This window comes from Taudactylus pleione, unplaced genomic scaffold, assembly GCF_031769625.1.
Source record: "Taudactylus pleione unplaced genomic scaffold, aTauple2 ptg000001l, whole genome shotgun sequence".
Classification (NCBI taxonomy): Eukaryota; Metazoa; Chordata; class Amphibia; order Anura; family Myobatrachidae; genus Taudactylus; species Taudactylus pleione.
This window is the reverse complement of record NW_028284404.1, coordinates 81,255-107,530: the sequence shown is the minus strand read 5'-3', so window position 1 is coordinate 107,530 and position 26,276 is coordinate 81,255. Positions and strand designations below refer to the sequence as shown.

Below are 26,276 nucleotides of genomic sequence, written 5' to 3'. Positions count from 1 at the left end.
ACAGTAGTATATGTGCCTGGGTTACACCAGGAGAGAACAGTAGTATATGTGTCTGGGTTACACCAGGAGAGAGCAGTAGTGTATGTGCCTGGGATACACCAGGTGAGAACAGTAGTATATACGCCTGGGTTACACCAGGAGAGAACAGTAGTGTATGTGCCTGGGTTACACCAGGAGAGAACAGTAGTGTATGTGCCTGGGTTACACCAGGTGAGAACAGTAGTATATACGCCTGGGTTACACCAGGAGAGAACAGTAGGATATGTGCCTGGGTTACACCAGGAGAGAACAGTAATATATGTGCCTGGGTTACACCAGGAGAGAACAGTAGGATATGTGCCTGGGTTACACCAGGAGAGAACAGTAGGATATGTGCCTGGGATACACCAGGAGAGAACAGTAATATATGTGCCTGGGTTACACCAGGAGAGAACAGTAGGATATGTGCCTGGGTTACACCAGGAGAGAACAGTAGGATATGTGCCTGGGATACACCAGGTGAGAACAGTAGTATATACGCCTGGGTTACACCAGGAGAGAACAGTAGTATATACGCCTGGGTTATACCAGAAGAGAACAGTGGCAAGGCCAGGGGCTGCGTCCACCGGCGCAGTTTCCTGGCCTCACAAGCCGGCCTGCCTGAGTAAGCTGAGACTTACTTGGCTGCCTGGCGCCATCCACCATTGCGATCATCGACCACCGATGGTCGTGATGATGATCCCAGCCTGCGACCTCGGTTGCAGTGCTGGGATCGCAAATACAGCAGGGGGTGTCATACAGGGGGTGTCATACAGGGGGTGTCATACACACCTCCTGCTGCATTTGCATATTTGCAAAGACGGAACTGCACAGCTGCCTGCATGAAGCTTTACAATTCCGTCCCAAGCTGAATCACCCCCAGAGTTATTGATAAAATGCAAAAGTCACATTTACCATGCGAAGTAGAATTGAATACAAAATAAAAGTACTAATTCACATAAATACTGCGCACGATCACTGTCTCCCCGTGTAACAATTCAGCAACGTCACACAACATGGCGGCCACATAAATGATTTATATCAGTAAGAGGGGTCCAGGCGCAATCAGCCATCCAGACACGGCTACCGGTCGTCATCATCAGGGCGTATTCTGCGCCGGGGCCTGAGCACTGTACTCGCCGAACGCTTGCCCATCCCTTCCTGCCTCTCTCCTGTCTGCATACAGGAGCTAGCATGTGCATTATGGAGAGACGTATATCTCCAACTACACTGTGGGCACTTCCATTCACAATGTAACCATGCTGCAGGTTATTCTTACACCTCATTAAATGACACCCAAACAGTCTAACCCACATTACTTAGGTCTCAGTCCCCACTTTTCACTATTTCAGTTAAAACGAAACAAAAATGGACGGATAAGCTGCTCAGGGTACCAATTATCCCTGCTACTGATGCTCCTGTGCACACACTGACGGGACTTTATGTTATATGAGGTCCTGGACTTTGGGAGCAAAACACTGGAATAGCCTGGCTATTTAAGCCTCTATTTAGAATATACAAATAGACCACTTGCTCTGCTAAAATGAAGTATCAACCGATCACCAACAGAACAGTGCCACCTACTGGCCAAAATCCAATGAAACACTGAAGAATGCTCACACAGTACCAACAATAACTTCATGGAAGCATTTATAAGACATTACAGTAATATCACCAATATCCAGTAGCCGTAAGATGGCAGACATTTTATTTCCAAGAGCAGACTCCTCAGCGGAAGGTCCTTAGTAAGCCCACCCCCATCACTCGCCAATGATTACACAAGATCACAGCCTTACCTTCCTCCTCTCCTTCTTGTCGTCCTTCTTAGTGAATGCTGTATGAATCCACCAGATCTTGGTAAACATGCTGCCGTACGCCAGGCTGAAGCCCAGACCCAGGAGCCAGAGACGGGCCTGTGTGACACGACGGGAACCCAACAGCGGAGGACGGGAGTCATCAGAAGACACACAGGGGTAGAGATTACAAAGTGTAAGAGGAATGGACACACAGTCTATATACAGTACTGGTGACCTCACTACCTCCAGCCGTTTACATTCATCTTTCCTAATCATTAAAGCATACCCATCGCCTATACAGTGGTGGCAGCCATTTTGTGGGCAACAGACGTTAATGAGAATGCAACCACAAGGAACCATTCATCTGTTAGGCACGAAAGACTGGAGAAATGTATCAAACCTTGGAGAGCGATAAAGTACCAACCAATCAACTTCTGTAATTTTTCAACCTGAGCCTGTAAAATGACAGTTAGGGGCTGATTGGTTGGTACTTTAACTCTCTCCACTTGATACATCTCCCCCTTTGTCCCAGTGTGGTATACCGGTGACGGGTACATTGTAAGATGGTACAATATTTACTTGGAATTTGAGACAGAAAACCTTGGGCTAAATGTAATAGACTGCGAGCCAGTGCCTCTGCGGGAATACATGCGAGTTGCCCGTATTTTTAAAGCAGCAAGCATGATAAAGGCTAAAGCAGCTTGGTTTAGCCATTAACACGCTTGCTGCTTTAAAAATACGGCCATACTTGCATGTATTCCCGCAACGGGGGCGGCTCGCAGTCTATCACATTTAGCCCCAGATATCTACTATATGACATGTTACTGGACAGCTGCACTGTGGGTAAATGACTCCGCTGACTGTCCCAATGTGTGTTGCTTGGTGCGCCTGGTGATATATGTGCCTCATCTCACGGTCTGCCCAACTGTCCTGATCTTGCTTTTGTTGTCGCGTCATGTACGGCAGCCTCTCACCTGGCACACCAGCGGGAAGTGCCACGTCTCAATGTGATACCCATCGAGGCCGAGAGGGAACACGGCTGCGAGGGCCAGGATGCAGCCTGCGGCTGTCACATCATTCAGGTGGGGTTGGGAGTTCTGAATGTACCTGCAATAAAGATAAAGCAACATAATGACCATCTTCTTACTTTATGTATCATACAGCTGTCTCCCAGTATAATGGTGGTACTCCCAGAATTGTAACTGTATGGCTGTGATCTAATGGCTTAGACCAGTGACTACAATCATTAAGGAGCAGCTGTTCCAGAACTATAAATGGAGGTACTCCATGCTTGACAGTCCCTAGAGGTGAATTTCTATTACAGAATTAACCAGCGGATTTTACCATACAGTTTCTGAATGACCTCTGGGGTGTATTGGTAAAAAGCTGCCAGCTTGTCACCTCTCATTGATCTCCTACAGAAATGGAATTTCTGACTGCCCAGCACTGCAGCACTGTGCCTACTGGCTGGTAGACAGTCTTATAGGGTGGGGCAGGGAGTTCCAGAGAAGAGAAAGCAGCATGAGAGAAGTATTGGCTGCAGGAGGAGAAGGAGGTACAGTGACCAGCCCAGAGGCAAGGAGACAGTCAGTGGCATGGGATAAGGTTGGAGATGTAAGAGGGGGAACACTGAAAACATTTGATAAACAAAGAAAAGAAGTGATTGCACTACAAGCTTTCACAAATACAGCATAAGGGCAGTTATAGTGCAAAGGTAAAAAAAACAAGGTCCTTTTAAATTGATAAGGAATGGAGACACCCCACCATTCAGCCACAGTTTCTCCTATCCACAGCTCAACACTCAATCTCACTCCCTTCCCTGCTCCTCCTCATCCCACTCTATCCTCTCCACAGTCACCACTTACTCTCATCCCCACTCTCTCCAATTCTCATCACTCACTCTCATCCCCACGCTCTCCAATTCTCATCACTCACTCTCATCCCCACGCTCTCCAATTCTCATCACTCACTCTCATCCCCACGCTCTCCAATTCTCATCACTCACTCTCATCCCCACTCTCTCCAATTCTCATCACTCACCCTCATCCCCACTCTCTCCAATTCTCATCACTCACCCTCATCCCCACTCTCTCCAATTCTCATCACTCACCCTCATCCCCACTCTTTCCAATTCTCATCACTCTCCCTCATCCCCACTCTCTCCAATTCTCATCACTCACCCTCATTCCCACTCTCCACTGCTCACCACTCACCCTCATCCCCACTCTCTTCAATTCTCATCACTCACCCTCATCCCCACTCTTTCCAATTCTCATCACTCTCCCTCATCCTTACTCTCTCCAATTCTCATCACTCACCCTCATCCCCACTCTCTCCAATTCTCATCACTCACCCTCATCCCCACTCTCTCCAATTCTCATCACTAACCCTCATCCCCACTCTCTCCAATTCTCATCACTCACCCTCATTCCCACTCTCCACTGCTCACCACTCACCCTCATCCCCACTCTCTCCAATTCTCATCACTCACCCTCATCCCCACTCTCTCCAATTCTCATCACTCACCCTCATCCCCACTCTTTCCAATTCTCATCACTCTCCCTCATCCCCACTCTCTCCAATTCTCATCACACTCTCATCCCCACTCTCTCCAATTCTCATCACTCACCCTCATCCCCACTCTCTCCAATTCTCATCACTCACCCTCATCCCCACTCTCTCCAATTCTCATCACTCACCCTCATCCCCACTCTCTCCAATTCTCATCACTCACCCTCATCCCCACTCTCTCCAATTCTCATCACTCACCCTCATCCCTACTCTCCCCAATTCTCATCACTCACTCTCATCCCCACTCACTTCTATGCACAACATTCACCCTCTTCCCCACTCTCTCCTCACTTCTCACCCTCATCCGTACTACTCACCCCCACCACTCACCCACAATTTATCATATCCACAGCTCACCACCCACTCTCATCCACACTCTCTCCAATTCTTATCACTCACCCTCATCCCCGCTCTTTCCTCTCCTCACTACTCACCCTCATCCAACACTATCACCTCTCCTCACCATTCACCCTCATCCCAACTCTCTCCTCACTACCAACCCTTATCCCCACTCTCTCCTTTCCTCACTACTCACCCTCATCCCACACTCTCTCCTCTCCTCACCATTCACCCTCATCCCCACTCTCTCCTCACTACCAACCCTCATCCCCACTCTCTCCTTTCCGCACTACTCACCCTCATCCCACACTCTCTCCTTTCCTCACCATTCAACCTCATCCCCACTCTCTCCTCACTACGCACCCTCATCACCACCACTCACCCTCATCCCCTCTCTCCTCAATACTCACCCTCATCACCACTACTCACCCTCATCCCCACCACTAATCCACAGTTTATCTTATTCAGAGCCTACCTCTCACCCTCATCCACACTATCTCCAATTCTCATCACTCACTCCAATGCTCACCACTCACCCTCTTGCTCACCAATCGTCCTTATCCCCACGCTCTCCTCTGCTCTCCACTCACCCTCATCCCTACTATTTTCTCTGGTCACCACTCACCCTCATCCTGATTCTCTCCTCTCTTCCCCACTCTCACTGGTTTCCTACTCTCCTCTGCGAACCAATCACACTTCTACTCACTTTCTCCTCTCCAATGAACTGATCTAACATATTGTACATGGCCCAAAAGCCCTGGCACTCACCGCACGTGACTATTGTATATGTTGAAGGACAGACAGACAAACCCCAGGAGTATACCAAGTCCAGCAAGAACCGAGACAGAAATGAAGAGCTTCTGAGAAACGTATCTGAAAGTGATGATCACCTTGGTGTGGTCCGCGGGAGGAGACCCCCCTAAATATGAGATAGATAGATAGATAGAGTCAGACAGTAAAACCAGCAGGGGGAGAGTGCGAGGATGCAGACATCGGAGATAAATATAGAGTGCCAAAAATAAGCACTGATGAGAGCATTTGTTTGAGAACAAAAGGGAGGATGACGACAGGAAATGAGAAATAAATACAGATGGAAGGAAAGGGACATAAAGGAGGAGGGATGATAATCACACAGAAGAGACTTAGGGGAAGATGCACTAAGCCTTGGAGAGAGATAAAGTACCAGCCAATCAGCTCCTAACTGTCTTTTTCAAACACAGCCTGTAACATAACAGTTAGAAGCTGATTGGTTGGGACTATCTCTCTCTCTCCAAGGTTTGATACATCTCACAAGATGTTTTTGGGTAAAGGATCATGTGGGCGAAATGTCCCATCTTTTAACTCACCGATCCACTTGTCGTTGTTATACCAGGAGAGATTGTCCTTCGTGCTGTCATAATACCCAATCTTCTTGTAGATGCCACCTGTGGAACAAGAGGGGGATAGTACACAGAACAAATTCACTGTACCCAAAAGCAGCCAATCAAATATCAGCTTATCATCTGACAGTCAGTTACGCTCATCATGGGAACAAAACTGGCCACACATCGCCTAACGTACGACCAGTCCACTAAAACCATCAGGCAGAACGGAACTGCCTGGAAGAATTATGGGTTGTGGTTACTGGTGCAACTGCAAGGTCACCCACCAACCACGGAAGGAGAAGGTAGCTTAGACCAGATCACACTCATCTAGTATCAGACTGCTGACAACAAACACCTGACAGGTGTGATAGCTACACCATTGGGGAATTATGAAAACAAAAGCTAAACAGGTTGCTATGGGAGACATCACCTTTAGTCTGAGCACCAGTTTTCATCCCCAACTGTTAATCAATTTAGTGGAGGTGTTCTGTATTGGAGAGAGACCATTTCGGAGTGAGAGTCTAAGAAGATTTTGGGGTATTTGGGGTGTACAGAACGCCATCTAAATAGCCCAAATACTCGCCCTGGTCTCTATGCAACTCTTTGGATCGGATCCCAAGATCACCCACCTTGAAGCTGCTCTATAAGCGTCCAGGCCATACGAGAACCGCTTGCGTCAAAGACCACGTGACCCTGGGGGTTGAAGTACGGATGCGTGTCAAAGGTGGTAATGACATAAACATGAAGTGGGAATAAACATTAGGTGATGATACTGTTGGGAGACTCATGTAGATAAGAGAAAGACAGAAATGTACAGGTACCCAGCTACGAATTAGTCCCAATGCAAGGTGATTGAAGGTGTACGTGCAATGCTATTGAGTGCTATGGAGATAACACATGAAACAACATGGTGTCACGTGTAAGCCAACACACTTGAAAGTGACGACACTTTTAAAACCCTGCAGAGCCATGCAATAGACTCTCTTCTAGGTTGTGTGATAGGATCACTGGTAAAGTGGTCTGTGACAGGGACATTTATCCCAGATTCCTGTCCTATGTGTTTAAAATCCCTAAGGGGGAAAGTCTGCAGTGTAGCAGGCTTGATTCTTGGCTTTTTGAAAAGCCGGTTTGGGTTCTGGGAGTTGTGGGTGAGAGGAAGGGCTCCACCCACGGCCACTCCAGGTTTTGGGCCTTTCAGCTTGGTAACAGGCTCATTAGGGCTTCCAGCTGAGAATGGCCAACATATGCTTAGTTTGTTTAGGGCTGAGTGTCTCACCTGGGTGAGCAGACAGGGAGTTTGCTCAGAGACCCTGGGAAACCTAGCTATGAGGACTGTGTTATGTTTTTGCGGCTGGTGAGGGCATTAGGCCCTGCCAGGATCATGTAGTAAGGGAAGTCACTTGTGAAGTTAGTGCCCCGACAGGGCTAGGATTTATGTTTATGTTTTCTTTATGTTATTTCTGACATTGTACAATAAAGACTGGCGCCGACCAGCTTTTACTCGCATCCAGACTGGTGTGCTGCTTCCCTGCTGCTGTGTGTGTGTAAGAAAGGAGTCCTTCTACCCAGGAGAGGGACCCTAACCCGCCCGACTGAACGTCACAGTTGCTAGAAGAAAATAAAATAAAAATAAGGGAAACATTTTTGAAAACTTTTCCACAACTGAGCAGAAAACGTTGTAGACGGCAACAATCATATTTATACACATTAATAAATTTGGTGCATTGTTCTCTAAAGAATTGTGTTCAAGTACATAGTTTACAAATATTCTTTTTATTTTTTTTTAAAGTGTCTTCATTTTGTCATTTGCGATGGAATAAAATACACGGGTAATACACCAAAAATGTTTTCCTGAAGTTCTTATATTTGTATTTTAATATTCTGAAAATGTCACGCTATGTATAAAAGATGAGGGAAATGAATCATCCGTTTGCTCCCTGAGAGAAGGGCAGGCAGAAGAACATGATGGAGCACAAATGATACGCAGCGACGGGGAAATGCTGGTGACACCACAGTATAAATCAAAGACCTGATGATGAATGGGGGGAACTCACTGAGACGCCGTCGAAGGAAGACGAGTTCATGGCCTTATAGATCTCCCGGCTGATGTTGTCGTTGTTGTAGTTGAAGTCTTCCAGCCATAATCCCTTCTTGGACAATTCATAGGCGGTCTTATTGAGGGCAAGAGCAAGGGCCCAGATGGCATCATATGCAAGAGGGGCCTCCTGCAGACCTCCAACCCCTTCTGGGTCCTTACCGAGACGCTTCTGAAGCTTCTCCATGAACTCCTGAGATGTCTGGGAAGAGAGTAAGGGAGATACATCAAAGAGGAGCAATAGAAGGGAGGAGCCTGAGCACGGCGCAGTCACATAACCAGTGGTAAAAATGTACCATGTTGGAGATGCCACGTGTATTTTCTGGGTTCAGCATTACTATCTCTGTGGTCACGTGACCCTCCACGGCCCGAGTCATCTCCTCCACGGTGCAGTTAATGGCTGGGTCGGGAGTCTTGAACCAGTTGTCGGCATACCAACCAATCAGGAACCAAACATACTTTTTACCAAAGAGACGTTCCTTGTAGACCTTATGAAAGAAGAAGTCATGAAGAAGTTTTTGAGAATCGAGGGAACCTGTAAGGTTTTCATGTAGAAAAAAAGCGAATATTATGTGGTGACATATATATATATGGGGGGAGATGTATCAAATCTTGGAGAGAGATAAAGTGCTCATAGCAACCAATCAGCTTCTGTCATTTATCCAGCACTGCATGTAAAATGACAGTTAGAATCTCATTGGTTGGTTTGGGAAACTTCTCCACTTTATCTCTCTCCAAAATTTTAATACATCTCCCCTATAGACTTCTAAAGGGACCTCAAAAAGATAACTTCAGGAGACACATACTGTATGAACCTTAAGATCAGGGGGACGTGCAGAGTCAGGATGTGTACAAGATCATAGCGCTGTACAGCCGACAACAACTCGGAGGTGACTCCATATTGAGAAGATTAAGAAGCAGCAGTTCTAAGAACAAGAAACGTCATGTACCGCAGAGGAACCAGTAAGAAATGTCTCATTTTACCTCACAAAAGACCTTCCGTGCTTCAGTTTCGTAGAATAATCCAACTATTATCCTGGCATCCTGCCGCTGAAAGGTAGAGATAAAGAGCGGTGATAATAATACAATGAGGAGAGAAGATAGAGAGCAGATCAAGACTTTGGAGCATTGAAGGAGAAGTGAAGGTAGAAGGGACAGAAAGGACTCCAGGTCAGTGACAAAAGAAGAAAGCAGAGGTAGAGAACAGAGGAGGCAGACGAGGGAATGTGGTAGAGTGAAGTCAATTAATGAGCTTTATTGACCACGCAGAGAGTCAATCGTTGCGGTGCAGTCCTAACCATCGACTAAAGCTTAGTCTCGCGGGAAGGACGCTGCGCTCGATGAATTCTAATTCCAACCAGCAGCCATCTCCCAAGAGACGACTAGGACACGAGCCCTGTACCTTGAGATTTTTCACCGGAACCGTTGGGTCGGAAAAGAAGCTTTGTCGGAAGGTGATTTCAATCCCGGCTTCCTTCACGCGCTCCTCCAGGTCGTCCAGAGTCTAAAAAGGGAAGGAATTAATCAGTGAAGCCTCTCGAAAGGTCTGACATGTCTTGTAATTATAGAGACCTGCGGGATTTCTATGGGGAGGAAGGGCCCAGTTATTAAGATAATGAGTTATGTGATATTGCAGCAGACAGGTCTTATGATATCATCTCCCTTCCTTCAAAAGCCTTTGAGATGTGTGGAGATTTTATTCAAATTTAAATATAAATAATAATAAAAAGAGAGTAACGAAAACTATAATGGCCCAACAATCCAGATTTAATGATCTTTTAATGTCATATTCATAGACCATCATGAGATATATATTCATAATCTCAGTCATTTAGAGATCCCTTGGGCCAAGCATAGCTTTACAAGTACAATGAGGGCCAACTATTTGCTATATAGAGGACGGTTTGTAATAACTGTGAAGTCTACAGTACAGTATATACTCCAAATAATCAAAAACTAAAGTAAATAAAATCAACACAAAAAAAAACCAATAGCTCCAACAAGGTTATCATAATATATTTGAATCCCTTAGCCTCGTTTGTCAACCATCTTGTTATATATTTTTCTTAGGTGACAAAGATATAAACTTAACCCGTCATAGTTTGGTGATGCCTGCTGGGAGTAGCATGGGGACTGCTGGGAGAAAGCATGGTGACTACTGGGGACTGCTGGGAAATAGCATGGGGACTGCTGGGAAATAGCATGGGGACTGCTGGGAAATAGCATGGGGACTACTGGGGACTGCTGGGAGAAAGCATGGGGACTGCTGCGAGTAGCATGGGGACTGCTGGGAGGTAACATGGGGACTGCTGGGAGTAGCATTGTGACTGCTAGGAGTAGCATGGGGACTGCAGGGAGCAGCATGGGGACTGCAGGGAGCAGCATGATGCCCTCTGTAGCATAGGGTCTGCTGGGAGTAGCATGGGGACTGTTGGAGGAAAGCATGGGGACTGCTGGGAGAAAGCATGGGGACTGCTGGGAATAGCATGGTGCCCTCTGTAGCATGGGGCCTGCTGGGAATAGCATGCGGCCTGCTAATATAGAGGATATAAGATTGTAACTATTTTTGTTTAAGAGACACCTGAAAACATGAGCCCATTGTTCGTGATTTTAATAAATGTAACAAGAGTTGGTAACTGTAACCTTCTCATAAGTTTTTTGCTGGGGAAGAGGGCAACACTTTATTAGGTTAAAAAGGTCCATCCTCGTACACTACTGGGGTACCATCTGAGCCAGTTGGTTGCAGGTTACTTTGGGTCTGACCTATCCTGTCCTAGCAGACACTTACAGAGGTGAAGACCTCAGTAGTCTGCTGTATGGTCGCAATCTTAGTCCATCCCCACTTTTTGAAAAGTTGGACCCTGGTAGGATTGTGCAAGGTTGCCGACGGGTGTGTGCGGAAGAAGGTCGGGAATCTTAGACGGTTTGAGAGCGCCGGAGAGCTGGAGCCATAAGAAAGCTGCAGGGTCAAGAAAGCAACAGTGACTAAGAATAATCAAACAGTATAGAAAAATAAAGTCTGTACGAACCGAGGGGCCAAAAGAGGAATAAACATAAGATAGGTTTGTAAATGTCTATTTCAGCACAAAGTCCACAAAAACTTCAGAAATAGAGAGAGATAGAGAGGCGAAGAGAGAGGGAAAGAGGAATAGAGACAGATAGAGAGGTGAAGAAAGAGTAAAAGAGAGACATAGAGAGGCGAAGAGAGAGGGAAAGAGGAATAGAGAGAGATAGAGAGGTGAAGAGGGAGGGGAAGAGGAAAAGAGATAGAGAGGTGAAGAGAGAGGGAGAGAGGAATAGAAACAGATAGAGAGGTGATGAGAGAGTGAAAGAGGAATAGAGAGAGATAGAGAGGCGAAGAGGGAGGTGAAGAGGAAAAGAGACAGATAGAGAGGTGAAGAGGGAGAGAGGGAGAGAGGAATAGAGAGATAGAGAGGTGAAGAGGAGGGGAAGAGGAAAAGAGACAGATAGAGAGGTGAAGAGGGAGGGAGAGAGGAATAGAGAGAAATAGAGAGGGGAAGAGGGAGGGGAAGAGGAAAGAGAGATAGAGAGGTGAAGAGAGGGAAAGGTGAAGAGGGAGGGGAAGAGGAAAAGAGATAGAGAGGTGATGAGAGAGGGAGAGGTGATGATAGAGGGGAATAGAGAGAGAGAAGTGAAGAGAGAGGGAGAGAATAACAGAGAAAGATAGAGAGGTTAAGAGAGAGGGAGAGGGGAATACAGAGCGATAGAGAGGTAAAGAAAACGGCAGAGGGGAATAGAAAGGTTAAAAGAGAGGGAGAGGGGAACAGAGAGGGAGAGAGGAATAGAGAGGTGAAGAGAGAGGAAGAGAGGAATAGAAAGATAGAGAGGTGAAGAGAGAGGGAGAGAGGAATAGAGAGAGATAGAGAGGTGAAGAGAGAGGGAAGAAAACATACAGAGTTGTATGCACAGACCGCCTATCCATACATTTAGGGGTATATTTACTAAAGTACGGGTTTTCAGAAGTGGAGATGTTGCCCATAGCAACCCATCAGATTCTAGCTATTACCTTCTAGAAGGTGCTAGATAAATGTTAAGTAGAATCTGATTGGTTACTATGAGCAACATCTCCACTTCTAAAAACCCGCACTTTAGTAAATATACCCCTTAGTCTGAATACCAGTCATCATCATCATCACCATCAATGCGCACTTTACCAGCGTATAATAGATGCAAAAGATATCCCTGGAAACAAAGGTATTTACGCGGCCCACTTAGAATGATGAGTGACGTGAAAGTCATAGAATATAGTATGAGAGGCAGAAGTGAGAGAAAGGAGGATGAGAGGCAGAAGTGACAGAATGGAGGATGAGAGGCAGAAGTGACAGAATGGAGGATGAGAGGCAGAAGTGACAGAATGGAGGATGAGAGGCAGAAGTGACAGAATGGAGGATGAGAGGCAGAAGTGACAGAATGGAGGATGAGAGGCAGAAGTGAGAGTGACAGACCGGAGGATGAGAGGCAGAAGTGAGAGTGACAGAACGGAGGATGAGAGGCAGAAGTGAGAGTGACAGACCGGAGGATGAGAGGCAGAAGTGAGAGAAAGGAGGATGAGAGGCAGAAGTGAGAGTGACAGACCGGAGGATGAGGCAGAAGTGAGAGTGACAGACCGGAGGATGAGAGGCAGAAGTGAGAGAAAGGAGGATGAGAGACAGAAGTACGAGGAGGATGAGAGGCAGAAGTGAGAGTGACAGACCGGAGGATGAGAGGCAGAAGTGAGAGTGACAGAACGGAGGATGAGAGGCAAAAGTGAGAGTGACAGACCAGAGGATGAGAGGCAGAAGTGAGAGTGACAGACCGGAGGATGAGAGGCAGAAGTGAGAGTGACAGACCGGAGGATGAGAGGCAGAAGTGAGAGTGACAGACCGGAGGATGAGAGGCAGAAGTGAGAGTGACAGACCGGAGGATGAGAGGCAGAAGTGAGAGTGACAGACCGGAGGATGAGAGGCAGAAGTGAGAGTGACAGACTGGGGGATGAGAGGCAGAAGTGAGAGTGACAGACTGGGGGATGAGAGGCAGAAGTGAGAGTGACAGAACGGAGGATGAGAGGCAGAAGTGACAGTGACAGACCGGAGGATGAGAGGCAGAAGTGAGAGAAAGGAGGATGAGAGGCAGAAGTACGAGGAGGATGAGAGGCAGAAGTGAGAGTGACAGACCGGAGGATGAGAGGCAGACGTGAGAGTGACAGAACGGAGGATGAGAGGCAGAAGTGAGAGTGACAGACCGGAGGATGAGAGGCAGAAGTGAGAGTGACAGAACGGAGGATGAGAGGCAGAAGTGAGAGTGACAGAATGGGAGATGAGAGGCAGAAGTGAGAGTGACAGACTGGAGGATGAGAGGCAGAAGTGACAGAATGGAGGATGAGAGGCAGAAGTGACAGTGACAGACCGGAGGATGAGAGGCAGAAGTGAGAGTTACAGACCGGAGGATGAGAGGCAGAAGTGAGAGTTACAGAACAGAGGATGAGAGGCAGAAGTGAGAGTGACAGAACGGAGGATGAGAGGCAGAAGTGAGAGTGACAGACCGGAGGATGAGAGGCAGAAGTGAGAGTGACAGACCGGAGGATGAGAGGCAGAAGTGAGAGTGACAGAACGGAGGATGAGAGGCAGAAGTGAGAGTGACAGACCGGAGGATGAGAGGCAGAAGTGAGAGTGACAGAACGGAGGATGAGAGGCAGAAGTGAGAGTGACAGACTGGGGGATGAGAGGCAGAAGTGAGAGTGACAGAACGGAGGATGAGAGGCAGAAGTGACAGTGACAGACCGGAGGATGAGAGGCAGAAGTGAGAGAAAGGAGGATGAGAGGCAGAAGTACGAGGAGGATGAGAGGCAGAAGTGAGAGTGACAGACCGGAGGATGAGAGGCAGACGTGAGAGTGACAGAACGGAGGATGAGAGGCAGACGTGAGAGTGACAGACCGGAGGATGAGAGGCAGAAGTGAGAGTGACAGAACGGAGGATGAGAGGCAGACGTGAGAGTGACAGACCGGAGGATGAGAGGCAGAAGTGAGAGTGACAGACCGGAGGATGAGAGGCAGAAGTGAGAGTGACAGAACGGAGGATGAGAGGCAGAAGTGAGAGTGACAGACCGGAGGATGAGAGGCAGAAGTGAGAGTGACAGAACGGAGGATGAGAGGCAGAAGTGAGAGTGACAGACTGGGGGATGAGAGGCAGAAGTGAGAGTGACAGAACGGAGGATGAGAGGCAGAAGTGACAGTGACAGACCGGAGGATGAGAGGCAGAAGTGAGAGAAAGGAGGATGAGAGGCAGAAGTACGAGGAGGATGAGAGGCAGAAGTGAGAGTGACAGACCGGAGGATGAGAGGCAGACGTGAGAGTGACAGAACGGAGGATGAGAGGCAGACGTGAGAGTGACAGACCGGAGGATGAGAGGCAGAAGTGAGAGTGACAGAACGGAGGATGAGAGGCAGAAGTGAGAGTGACAGAATGGGAGATGAGAGGCAGAAGTGAGAGTGACAGACTGGAGGATGAGAGGCAGAAGTGACAGAATGGAGGACGAGAGGCAGAAGTGACAGTGACAGACCGGAGGATGAGAGGCAGAAGTGAGAGTTACAGACCGGAGGATGAGAGGCAGAAGTGAGAGTTACAGAACAGAGGATGAGAGGCAGAAGTGAGAGTGACAGAACGGAGGATGAGAGGCAGAAGTGAGAGTGACAGACCGGAGGATGAGAGGCAGAAGTGAGAGTGACAGAACGGAGGATGAGAGGCAGAAGTGAGAGTGACAGACCGGTGGATGAGAGGCAGAAGTGAGAGTGACAGACCGCAGGATGAGAGGCAGAAGTGAGAGTGACAGACCGGAGGATGAGAGGCAGAAGTGAGAGTGACAGACCGGAGGATGAGAGGCAGAAGTGAGAGTTACATAGGGAAAGAGGAAGCTAGAGCGCAGGAATACTGTTACTGGAAGTTGGTGAAGGTTTGGGATTGAGGACACGAGGGGGTAAAGAACAGGTAAACGCGATCAGCAGCGAGAGACAGCCGCTTACCACAATGAGATGCCACATGCGAGCTGCCTCTGCCACGAGAGTCGACACACTGCTGCACCCTGGCATCAGCATAATCTTTATTGGGTCATTATAGAGCAACTCGTACAGGTGGCGCGTAGCCTGGCCGGGGTCACACTGATCAGCGCAGGATTCAGAGAGGAGAATGAGAGAGGAAGGGAAGAATAAGTCATAGGAAGACATGCATATATCATCTGGTTACTGTGATTGAGAACGTGTGGGTTACAGAGAGGGCAGGTAGATAATGAGACCACTCTTTTTCCCTCCTCATCCTCTCTTTCTACCTCGTGTTTTTGTCTCTCCATCTGTCTCTTTCTCTACCCCCTCCCCTCCCCTTCTGCCCATTCCTCTCTCCCCGTCTATCTCTATTCTCCGGAATATTTTACCCTTTCCTCTGTTGCCGTGGTAACAGTGAGAGCTAAGTGGAATAATGAGAGCGCAGGGGGTAATCCTGTGAGAGAGACTGGCTGCACCCCCTGCGCTCTCTACCCCCCTCAGAGATAGTCTCAGTAAAGGTCACTCACACCGTCTCCGGGGCCCCCCTACGGTGGTCTCACGTCCCCTCTGCTGGAACAGCTGTCTCTCACCTCCCCTGCTGTCTCTTTCTGTCGCCTGTCACTTTCACACAGAATCTCTCCCTCCCCCTCACTTTCTGTCGGCTTCTACTTCATGCACTAACCCCTCTCACTTTCCTATCTGACACTGACATTCAACATCTCCTTACTCCGAATACATATTCTCCTACATTTGTCCCTGTTTTTATTCATAGTCACCGACTAATGAATGACTGAGTCCCGTTTTCATTGTCACCTGTATGCTGTCTCTGAACTATTCAGCTGAGAGTTCCGGAGGAGATGTACTAAGCTCTGGAAAGTGATAAACCACCAGCCACTCAGATCCTAACTGTCATTTTTTCAAACACAGCCTGTAACATGACAGTTAGGAGCTGAGTGGCTGGTCGTTTATCACTCTCCACTTTATCACTTTCCAGAGCTTAGTACATCTGCCCCCCTGTCTCTCTTCTGTCCCTCAGTTACAATCACTAAAACCTAACCATACAGGTGTCATATACAGATGAGACAGGTAACTTCCTAACTGTTACCTAGCAGCACCCAAACTCAGTATCATTCCGACTTTCGCATCGGTAGTTCTCAGCTGTACCCTCCACCCACAATACAGATACCCTAACACCACAAGTGCCCCCCCTCTCCAATCCTGCTCACCTGGCTGTCATGGTGTATAAGCCGAAGTTCATATTCCGGCAAGATGTCCCTTCTGTTGTTGACATCCTCCAAGGCCATCTGGGCAGCTGGGTGGCAGGCCTGTCCACCGGGCCACCCCCCACTCATGGGGAAGAGAGCACCCACGTGCAGGGCTTTCTTACCTGAGACCGCATCACACAGCAAGAGGGTCAGGACAGGTAGACACAGAGAGACAAACATGACCAGGGGGAGAGACATCACTGTGGGAGGGGGGTGAAGAAGGGGAAGAGGAGGCCTGAAAGAGTAGGGATTGAGGGAGACATTGTACACTCAGGGATCGGAGAGGGTTAAAAGGTGCAAGAGTGCGGTGGAGCTGCGAGCAGCGCACGGCAGAGAATGCTACACAGCTGGGAGAGACCGGGAGGCAGAGTGCAGGGAGAGAGATCAACAGGGGGGAGCCAGGAGGGAGAACAGGTGGAATGATGAGACTGGCAGGGAATAAAGCAAATATGTGATCAGCAACACAAGAGAGCGGTCAGGGAGTGATGAAGGGGAGAGGAGATGCTGCCCTGGGAAACCGCAAGCCAGAGACAGCCAGATCAGGCAGGCAGAGACAGTGCAGCGAGACAGCCCATGGATGTGGCAGGAGAGAGACGCAGCATCTGCATGATTCCTGATTTTTATTCTGCAGTCTAGAGAGCGACAGAGAGATGGAGAGAGGGAGCGAGAGAAGGAGCAGGAGGGAGGAGACACACTGATGTCACCCACGCCGAAGGGAGCGAGGGATTACAAAGAGAATGAGAAGTGAGAGGGGGATGTGAGGGGCAAGGGAGAGGAATGGATACAGGGGGCACAGCTAATAGGATGGCATGGGGCAGGGAGTGAGCAGAAAAAGAATACAGGGTGATAAAACACAGGGGTACGGGATGGAGACAAGGGGGGTACAGAGCAGAGACAAAGGGTACGTTATGGAGATATGGGGGTACAGAGAAGGGAAACAGTGTACGGAACAGAGACATGGGGGTACAACATGGAGACAAAGGGGTACGGGAGAGAGACACAGGGGTACGAAACACTGGAATATGGGACAGGAACAAGGGGGTACACGACATGAACCCCTGGGTATGGCACAGACACAAAGGGCTAAGCGATAGAGACACAAAGGTACAAAAAAGATACACAGGTACAGCGCAGAGACACAGGGGTACTGCACCGAGACACAGGAGTACTGCACCGAGACACAGGGGTACTGCACCGAGACACAGGGGTACTGCACCGAGACACAGGGGTACTGCCCGAGACACAGGGGTACTGCACAGAGACACAGGGGTACTGCACCGAGACACAGGGGTACTGCACTGAGACACAGGGGTACTGCACCGAGACATAGGGGTACTGCTCCGGGACACAGGGGTACTGCACCGAGACATAGGGGTACTGCACCGAGACACAGGGGTACTGCACCGAGACACAGGGGTACTGCACTGAGACACAGGGGTACTGCACCGAGACATAGGGGTACTGCTCCGGGACACAGGGGTACTGCACCGAGACATAGGGGCGCAGGACTTAGACACAGGAGCATGGGATGGAGATACGGGGTACGGGAAGGAGGCACAGGGGTAGGGAACAGAGCCAAAGAGGTATGTGACAGGGGTACAAAAAGGAGACATGAGGGTACGGGACAGAGACACAGGGTACGGGAGGAAGACACTGGTCAGAGCAGATGTAGGAAGCGAAAGCAATAGGGACAGACACACACAGCTAAAGGCCTTAGGAACACGGTGATGGCAGAGGATGGCCGATATAGACAGAAAACTGCAGGGAGACCTGCTGCGATAAATGTCAGACATAAAAGAAAAAAGATCGCCACCGACAGGCGCTGAGAAGAGAAACCCAAAGGGGGGTGGAAGACAGTAACCGAGACAATGGGGACTTTACAGAGGAATAACGAACACACAAAGCGAGCGCACTAACATTATTCAATTTACTGACACCTATCAGTCAGATGGAAATAAAGGTCAGCAAAAGTCTCTCCTCATCACATCAGTACTGAACAGCAGCAAAACAACAGATCCGCAATACAGATGTGAACTTCTGACTTTACCCCGCTAGAACCCGTTCTCTTCCCACTATCACACAATCTTCTCTACAATGAAATACCACGTCAGTAAAAAACTGCTAGATGTCAGTAAATGCTTCGGAAATCTGCATTAGAGTTAGCAGGGTGGGAAGCCAGCCAGGGAGATGGAGGGAGGTACGAGAATAAAGCACGGGAGGTGGGAGGCACAGATTTAGGTACGGCAAAGTAGACGCAGAATTGGGGAGCGGTGAGAAGAACAAATATACGGCAGGTTACAGAGGAGCGGGGGGGGGGCCTTGCATTTATTTATGCTCCCCATGCACTAGTCCCCCTCCCCATCTTTCTCCTTCATTCAATTTGTATTTAGGTCAAAAGGATTTTTACAGAATCTTTCACAATCTCTATACACAGAGAGAAGTGGTCAGTGTCAGCGGGACGTAACATTGGGGCAGGAATATGGGAGCGGCGGGCAAACTGGGCCTCTCTAGCTGCTGGAGGACCACAACACCCAGCATGCATGTCACTCTGGGACTTACAGTTCCACAGCACGTTGTCAAAACATTGAAAGGACCAAAAAGAGCTTCTAAATGTGTTGGGCCAGAAATACCTGCAGGGGTCACTATTAAGACCCCTTTGTGCTTACAGTGCGGTTCATCTGTTTAACGGACACAATGTTGTGAAATGTTATTGGTTTGAGTCTCTTTACTGTACATATCTCGTAGATGTGAGCTCACCAGCCGAGTCCTCTAACCCCGTATTTCTGTTGATGTCCAGCCTCCTTATATTATCATGTTTATTATTATTATTATTATCCTTTATTTATATGATATGTTTGTCCCTAAAGGTGCGTACACACTAAGGGCCTCATTCAGAGGCGGTCGGAGGATGCAAGCGGTCGCTCAGAAACTGGGCGGCCAATTGCATCCTGACCGCCCGCCTCTGTTTCGGTCGTTAGGCTGTGGGTGTAAACGACCGCTAGGGTGATGGTCGCAATGGTCTCTGATCAGGGCTTACGACGAGACCCTAGGGTAGGGTCTCACTTGTCGTAAGCCCCAGAGAGCTTCTGGCTCTGTCAGAGCCGGAAGCTCTCCACTGACATCACTAGTGACGTCAGTGGGGCCTCCCCCAAACGGTAGGCGTTCCCATGGGAACGCCTCGGTTTGGGCTGCCACCCCCCCGGCCCGCCTTCCAAACGGGGCGAGCTGTCAATCAACATCGACAGCTCGCCCCCTTTGGAAAGAGACCCGCTACGACCGGCGCTGTCGGTCGTAGCGGGTCTCACGCATGCGCACGAAGGAGCCTAGATGCTTTGCTCCCTGAGAGACACCGTCTAGTGTGTCCCCGGCAGGAGTGTGCTCAATGTCGTTAACGGCACTGAGCACAAACACTGAATGATATCATGAACAATATCGTTCAGTGCCGGGCTCCCTCCCTCAGTCCCGAACATGCAACAACCTGACAATATCGCCAGCTTGGCCTGCATGTTCAGGCGATGAACGTCAAAGACCAACAACCTGCGGGAGCACGCATCGCTGGTCGTTATCGTTGATCCTTTTTGCACAAAAACTGAACAATATTTTGGACGATATCGTTATCGTTCCGTTGCCCAAAATATCGCCCAGTGTGTACGCACTTTAACTGTAAGTCCTCACGCAGTACGCTGGTGCCATATAAGTAAATATTAACATCAATGGGCCTGATTCAGCAGCGCACGCAATTGAAATTACGAACGCAGATCGATCAATTGTTTACCACTGCGCATGAATATGCAACGCCCTCCGCGTGCGCAGCGATCTCACTGTGATTAGGGACACACTGAGGATCCCATCGCAGAGTGAGTGACAGGCTGTGAGCATTTGGGGGTGGTGACTAGGGGAGTGGTCGGGGGAAACGCAGGCGTGCCTGTTCATTTGAACGCCGTTTCATGGGCGTGCATAAATTAACCACTGCGACAGCATACGCAGCTTGTGTACTCACCACGTGCAACGAATCTTGCAGTTTGTGCGGATGGTCAGACCTGGTGTAGATGTGTGTGACGCGTCAATATGCGTCGATGGTACCGATGTATACGCAGGAGTGCGAGGTATGTGAGAAAGCAGCAATGGGCGTCTCTATGGCAGCTGAGCTGCGGCAGGCATTAGCATACTTTCGCAGCTGCGTTCCGTGCAAATTTACAGCTGCTTACGCAATAGCGTTCCTTACTGAATCAGGCCCAATGCCAGGAGATCGCTGGATAATCACAAAGTTATTCAGAAGTTGCTCACTGGACGCTGCTGAGTGCTAGTGTATTTCTACAACGTCCATTGCACAGGCAGCAACAATACGGGGCATTTTTATAATAATAGAAACCTGTCAGACAGATATACTGTGCACAATGGTGTGCAGTCAGGATAGTGCCGTCCACAATGTTGACATGTATACAGCAGTAGGTCGACACTGATTACGTCGGCATCATTAATGTCGAAACCTGCAAAATGTCGACATTGATATAGGGTTAGCGTTACTTTAGGTTAGTGTAACTATAGGTTGGGGAGAATAACAGTACAAACAATGTAAACATACTGAATTGATGTGGAATTGCTATTTATATATAAATATTGCACTGTGGCCCCTCTAAGCTCACCCCATTTTCTCCTGAACCGAATCCTATTTTTACAGAGACATAGGATATTATCATTTCCTGCACACATATTATATATATATATATATATATATATATATATAATATGCCACACACACACGCTAAGTATCTCCATTACCATAACGCTCTACATTACAGCACCCACTGTGGTAAGGCTGAGATGGCAAAACTAATTTAAATGGGTTTTCCAGGCCCATGGAAATCTTCCTGCATAACAGGACTGTATTTTATATGTACACTTACTGTACCTATCCCCACGCTCTCACTCTCCCTGCTCCAAGCCTGCGTGATAATGGATTCCCAGGCTCCATGCAGCTCTGGCAAGGCAACGTACTGTCCTGTATTTCATAGCACATTAAACATCTCATCTGCACTATATTGCGCTCTTATAGACAGCACATTACAGTGGCGTAGGAAAGCAGCGCATCTGAAGGGTTACAGCGGTCAGACGACCCATCCAATCAGTGACATGGTGGCCGGAGCCCGCCGTCTCTGCACCTCTGTCACTCTAATTGTAAATAAAAGATGTATTTGCCAGCACAGTGACACAGCAGCTAGCCTTACTGCCTCAGAGCACTAAGATCATGGGTTCAATTCCTGCTCATGGAGTTTGTATGTTCTCCACGTGTTTGGCACGGGTTTCCTGCCACAATCCGAAAACATACTGGTAGGTAAATTGGCTTCGGACAATTTAGCCCTAGTGTGTGTTTGTATATTTATATTGGAAGCTCCAGTGGAGCAGAGACCGCTATGAATGATTTATTTGCTATCTACAGCACGGAATGGGATTGAAATACTGGCGGCTGTTTAGGGAGGAGATCCCGATGAAGGAAGGTAAGTATCTTAACCCTCCCCTCTCCCCCCCCACTAACCCTCCCTTGGTGTCGCCTAACCCTAAAACTCCCTGGGTGGTGCCTAACCCTAACCTCCACCCCAGTGGTGCCTACCGCTAACCCGCCCACTCCCCCTCCTAACCCTCCCTGGGGGGTGCCTAACCCCAAGTCCCCCCAGGACGTGCCTAAACCTAACCCCCCCCCCCCCACCCCTTCCCAGCCACGGCTCATACTTACCTGCCTGCGGTCTCTCATGATCGGGATGCCGGCTGACGGGATTCCGATGCCGGTACCCTGATTCATGCAGAGATAGCGGCATCGGCATTTTGCCCAGCGGCATTATGCCGGCATCAGTATATCGACCACTGGCATCTCGTCCGCCGGATTATCAACTACATCCCTACAGCACTGTGTAAATTGGTGGTGCTATAAAAAATAAACCATGATAACATACTAGTACGGGTGTTTTTGGGTCTCTATATGGTAACCTCTTCGCATATGTTGGGCTTTTAAAAAAAAATGCTTTAATTTTTTTTTTCTTTACTGAAAAATAAATGAAAGAGAACAGACACAAATAAATAGGTTCTCCAAATAAGGAGCATCTATTCTCATCGATATGATGCGTATGTAAGTGACGGCTATTTGTTTTCTATTAACCTAGTGATGAATGATGGCCGCCATATCTGTGGCTCAGCGTTGTATATAATGAGAGCAAACCATTTTTAAATGGCCATGACAATGCATTGCATCTACAGGGAAAAATCTACCACAAAAACCAGGAATAAGTAAATAGTATAACAGTGCTTTATATCTTCCTCATTTCTTTTTGGTCGCAAACAATGAGGTAATATATATTGATCCAAGTCAGTGATTAATGTTATGGAATGGATAATCAAAGGAATGTAGCAGTGTGCAGTGAGTAACCAAATCATTTTAGGGGAAATACAACATGATACAGTTCACCCTCCTCTATGACATACGAATATGTATATTTTTGACTTTACATCCACTTTAAAACCAATGCTAAAAATGTGTAACGCAAAGCATGGTTTTCCTATACCTGTGGCAGGATACTATGCTTAAAAATGTGGATATAGGGCATTAAATTACAATATTTCATTTCCCCACTCAGTTTGCACATGTTCCATTTTATTTCCATGAACCAAAAAAAAAAAGGGTGCTGGAATTTTTTGTCTATTCTATTGCTCCCAGCGAGCAGAACACTTGCTAGCGTGCAGGACCATGACATTTATTAATTATTGTATTTTTTAAAAGTGGTGGGCACTATACTGTTAAGGTGCCTACACACATAGCGATGTGCTCACAATCCCATGATGTGTACGATTTCCCCCTGAACTCTCCCCGGGAGCTCCCCGGCAGTCGTGGGCACAATTTGGTCTGAAAAAGATGCCAATTTGACATACGATTTATCGTGCCTCCTAAACTATCCAGTGCATCGTGATTTGAGATTGTCAGATCTGCCCTACAGCACGGCAGATCTCAAGATACGATGTGCGACCTGCGGGGATGCGCATCGCATCGTGATCGTGAGTGGGGACTCACGATTTGGGAATATTTTACACGATCTGTCGTTCCAATGCATTGGAATCAGCCAGATCAGGTAAAATATCGCTATGTGTGTAGGCACCTTTAGTGAGATTACCCTTGGTCTCAGAAGACCCCCAATCTCCTGAATCCATCCTGGCAGATGGACTCTGCAGAGGGCTGGGTCATCCATTAGGTAACCAAGACTCTTGCCTAGGGACCAGTAAGCACTGAGGGGCCTGCAATTACTCTAACCAGGTAGAGGGGCCTATTCATCAAACTATAAATGGACCGGTAACAAAGCGGAAAGGCTAGTTTCCGCATATTTAGGTTACCAGGCTATTCATCATCAGGGGTCCGATAGGACCCCTGATATTCAGCAAACTCTGAAAACTGAAAGTTTTCGGAGTTTGATTCCGAGAACAAGCGCCATCTTCAGACGGATCTCGGATCCCTGCTCCTTCCTATAGGAAGGAGTTCCGGGGATGCGAAGAGGGATCCAAGCAGATCCTTCCGCTACCTTCTCACTTCCTCTCCGGCAGCTTTGTACATGCGTAGCCAGGATGACGGGGAGCAGGTAAGTAACATAACTACAGAAGTAGCTGCGATACCAACCAAGGGGACAACTGATTTTCGGAGCAGCTGTCCCCTCACTGGAGGAATGATGAATTGCTCCAGTGTCACGTTTCCTTAAGTATCTCTCGCAGCGAGTTCAATACTTTGTCATCAGAGGCCATACGGCCTTCGATGATGAATAGGCCCCATAGTATTTTGTCTTCAGAGAGGGTAAGTGGGCCCTAAACCAGTATGCTAGAGCCTCATGACAGATTATTTAGCATCGAGGGGCCTCATTTATCAATGAGTTTTATCATTCACAACAAGAGATAAAACTTGTTGCGTATGATAATGGTGCTCCAGCCAATCAGCTCCCAACTGTCATCTGTTTCAAAAATGACAATTGGGAGCTGATTGGCTGGAGCACCATTATCATACGCAACGAGTTTTATTACTCATTGTGAATGATAAAACTCATTGATAATAAATGAGGCCCAGCTATCTACAGATTTGTACTGTAAGCAAAACTGAGGGGATTAAGATGTCAGGAATACCCCACAATGTTGCCAGCTATTAGGGAGACTTTCACAAAAACCTTCTCATATAAACATAAAGGCAGTTCTAATCCCTGTTTTAAATGGTTTTCACTATCTAATTGTCATTTCTAGCGATTGGAAAATAAAGATTTGTTTCCCGTCAATATCTCCCTGCCTGTTGCTACAGCTAGCCGACCCTAGCAACCAATGCCCAGACAATATGGTTTCCGGGCTCGGCACAGTCCACCATCTTAGCATTTAGACCAGTGATTCCCAACCTCGGTCCTCAAGGTACACTAACAGTCCTGGTTTTAGTGATATCCAGGCTTGAGCACAGATGGTTAAATCAAAATAACTGAGGTACTAATAAAGTCACCTGTGCTCCAGTATGGCTATCCTTAAAATCTGGACTGTTAGTGTGCCTTGAGGACTGTGGGTGGAAACCCCTGATTTTAGACTGAGGATCGATTTCAAAGTACAAAATAACAGTATATATAAACACACACACATACATACTGTACACACACACATATACAGATCATAAACACGCACATATATTTTTTGGGGAACGTTTTCTGGAATGGTGAATAAATGGCGTTATATATAAAGCCACACGATTCCAGATGACTCTCTCTAGCTCTATGATTCAGACCTGAAACTTAGCAGCATAATAAACAGCACAATACCATTGGTTCCTCTGTGAGGTATCTGATACTGCAGAAGAGGAATTACAAGTACCGTATACTGCATTACATCAGAGAGTGGGAATACGTCTAATGACATTAGGACAGTGGTGCTTAGCCCTGTGCTCAGACACTGAACAGCGCAGGTTTCTCAGACTGTAGGTGAAATTACAACTATTGCCTGTAGATCTATGAGTGTCAGTCACTACTGGATTATGGGCACTTAGAGGGATGATGGCGGACTGCCCCTGCAGGGGTATAACAGGCTGGAATTGCACTATATGGAGGTGTCTGTGTGCATGAAACAGTTCTGTAAACCTGGTTCAGGTTACAGACGGGAATCAAATCATCCAATTAAATAGGATAGCGCAGCAGGTCTACAAGTGTTTACATCCCCGGTGATCACGCCATTACAGTCAAACTGTAGCTCAGACCCGATACAGAGGCACTTCCCGCAGCATATAAATCAGATATATGGATGTGAAAGTACATATACTGTACATGCAGGATTTAAAAGTATAGCAGCTCTTTAATGAGTTTAGCGAGTTACTTTCATATATATCGTCAGGAGAAAATAAACCCACTAAAGCATATTAATATTAAATCGCAAGCTTTGATGCCTGAGGTGCAATAACTGAAGGGTTTATTAATGAGCGCCCATTTCCTGCACGGTGGAAGCAGACATTTTGTGGCACGGACGACATAGTCACAAGCAGTGATGCCACTAGTTCCTAGTGAATCGATTGGTGGTATTTCAGTTCAGCAAACAAAATGGCCTTCATTATTGTCAATACGATAAAGTTTAAAATCACTGGTGTCTATATGAACATTAGTAAGTGGCAGCCATTTTGTGCACTGAACTGATGTTTAGGAACATGCAGCTTTCTACTTTTAGTTTGCAGGAAAGAATCTGGCCTCTGGCTAACAAGGTAAGCTGGTATATGTAGTCCAACAACAGCTGGAGATGCGGGTTTATAGA

The 26,276-nt window shown here is 47.7% G+C and overlaps 1 protein-coding gene across 3 annotated transcripts in view; it reads right to left on the bottom strand.

Moving 5' to 3' along the window:
* GABBR1 (gamma-aminobutyric acid type B receptor subunit 1) overlaps positions 1–26,276 on the bottom strand; it is a 136,523-nt gene that overhangs the window by 45,717 nt on the left and 64,530 nt on the right. For all 3 annotated transcript variants that reach the window (XM_088467161.1, XM_088467417.1, XM_088467663.1), the window contains 12 exons: positions 16,443–16,603; positions 15,202–15,336; positions 10,972–11,142; positions 9,586–9,687; positions 9,168–9,233; positions 8,480–8,671; positions 8,143–8,385; positions 6,718–6,781; positions 6,071–6,148; positions 5,493–5,643; positions 2,789–2,921; positions 1,815–1,931 (listed from right to left, as the gene is read on the bottom strand). In XM_088467161.1, coding sequence (XP_088323287.1) covers positions 1,815–1,931; positions 2,789–2,921; positions 5,493–5,643; positions 6,071–6,148; positions 6,718–6,781; positions 8,143–8,385; positions 8,480–8,671; positions 9,168–9,233; positions 9,586–9,687; positions 10,972–11,142; positions 15,202–15,336; positions 16,443–16,603 — 1,613 coding nt within the window. The remainder of the gene's footprint in view (positions 1–1,814; positions 1,932–2,788; positions 2,922–5,492; positions 5,644–6,070; positions 6,149–6,717; positions 6,782–8,142; positions 8,386–8,479; positions 8,672–9,167; positions 9,234–9,585; positions 9,688–10,971; positions 11,143–15,201; positions 15,337–16,442; positions 16,604–26,276) is intronic.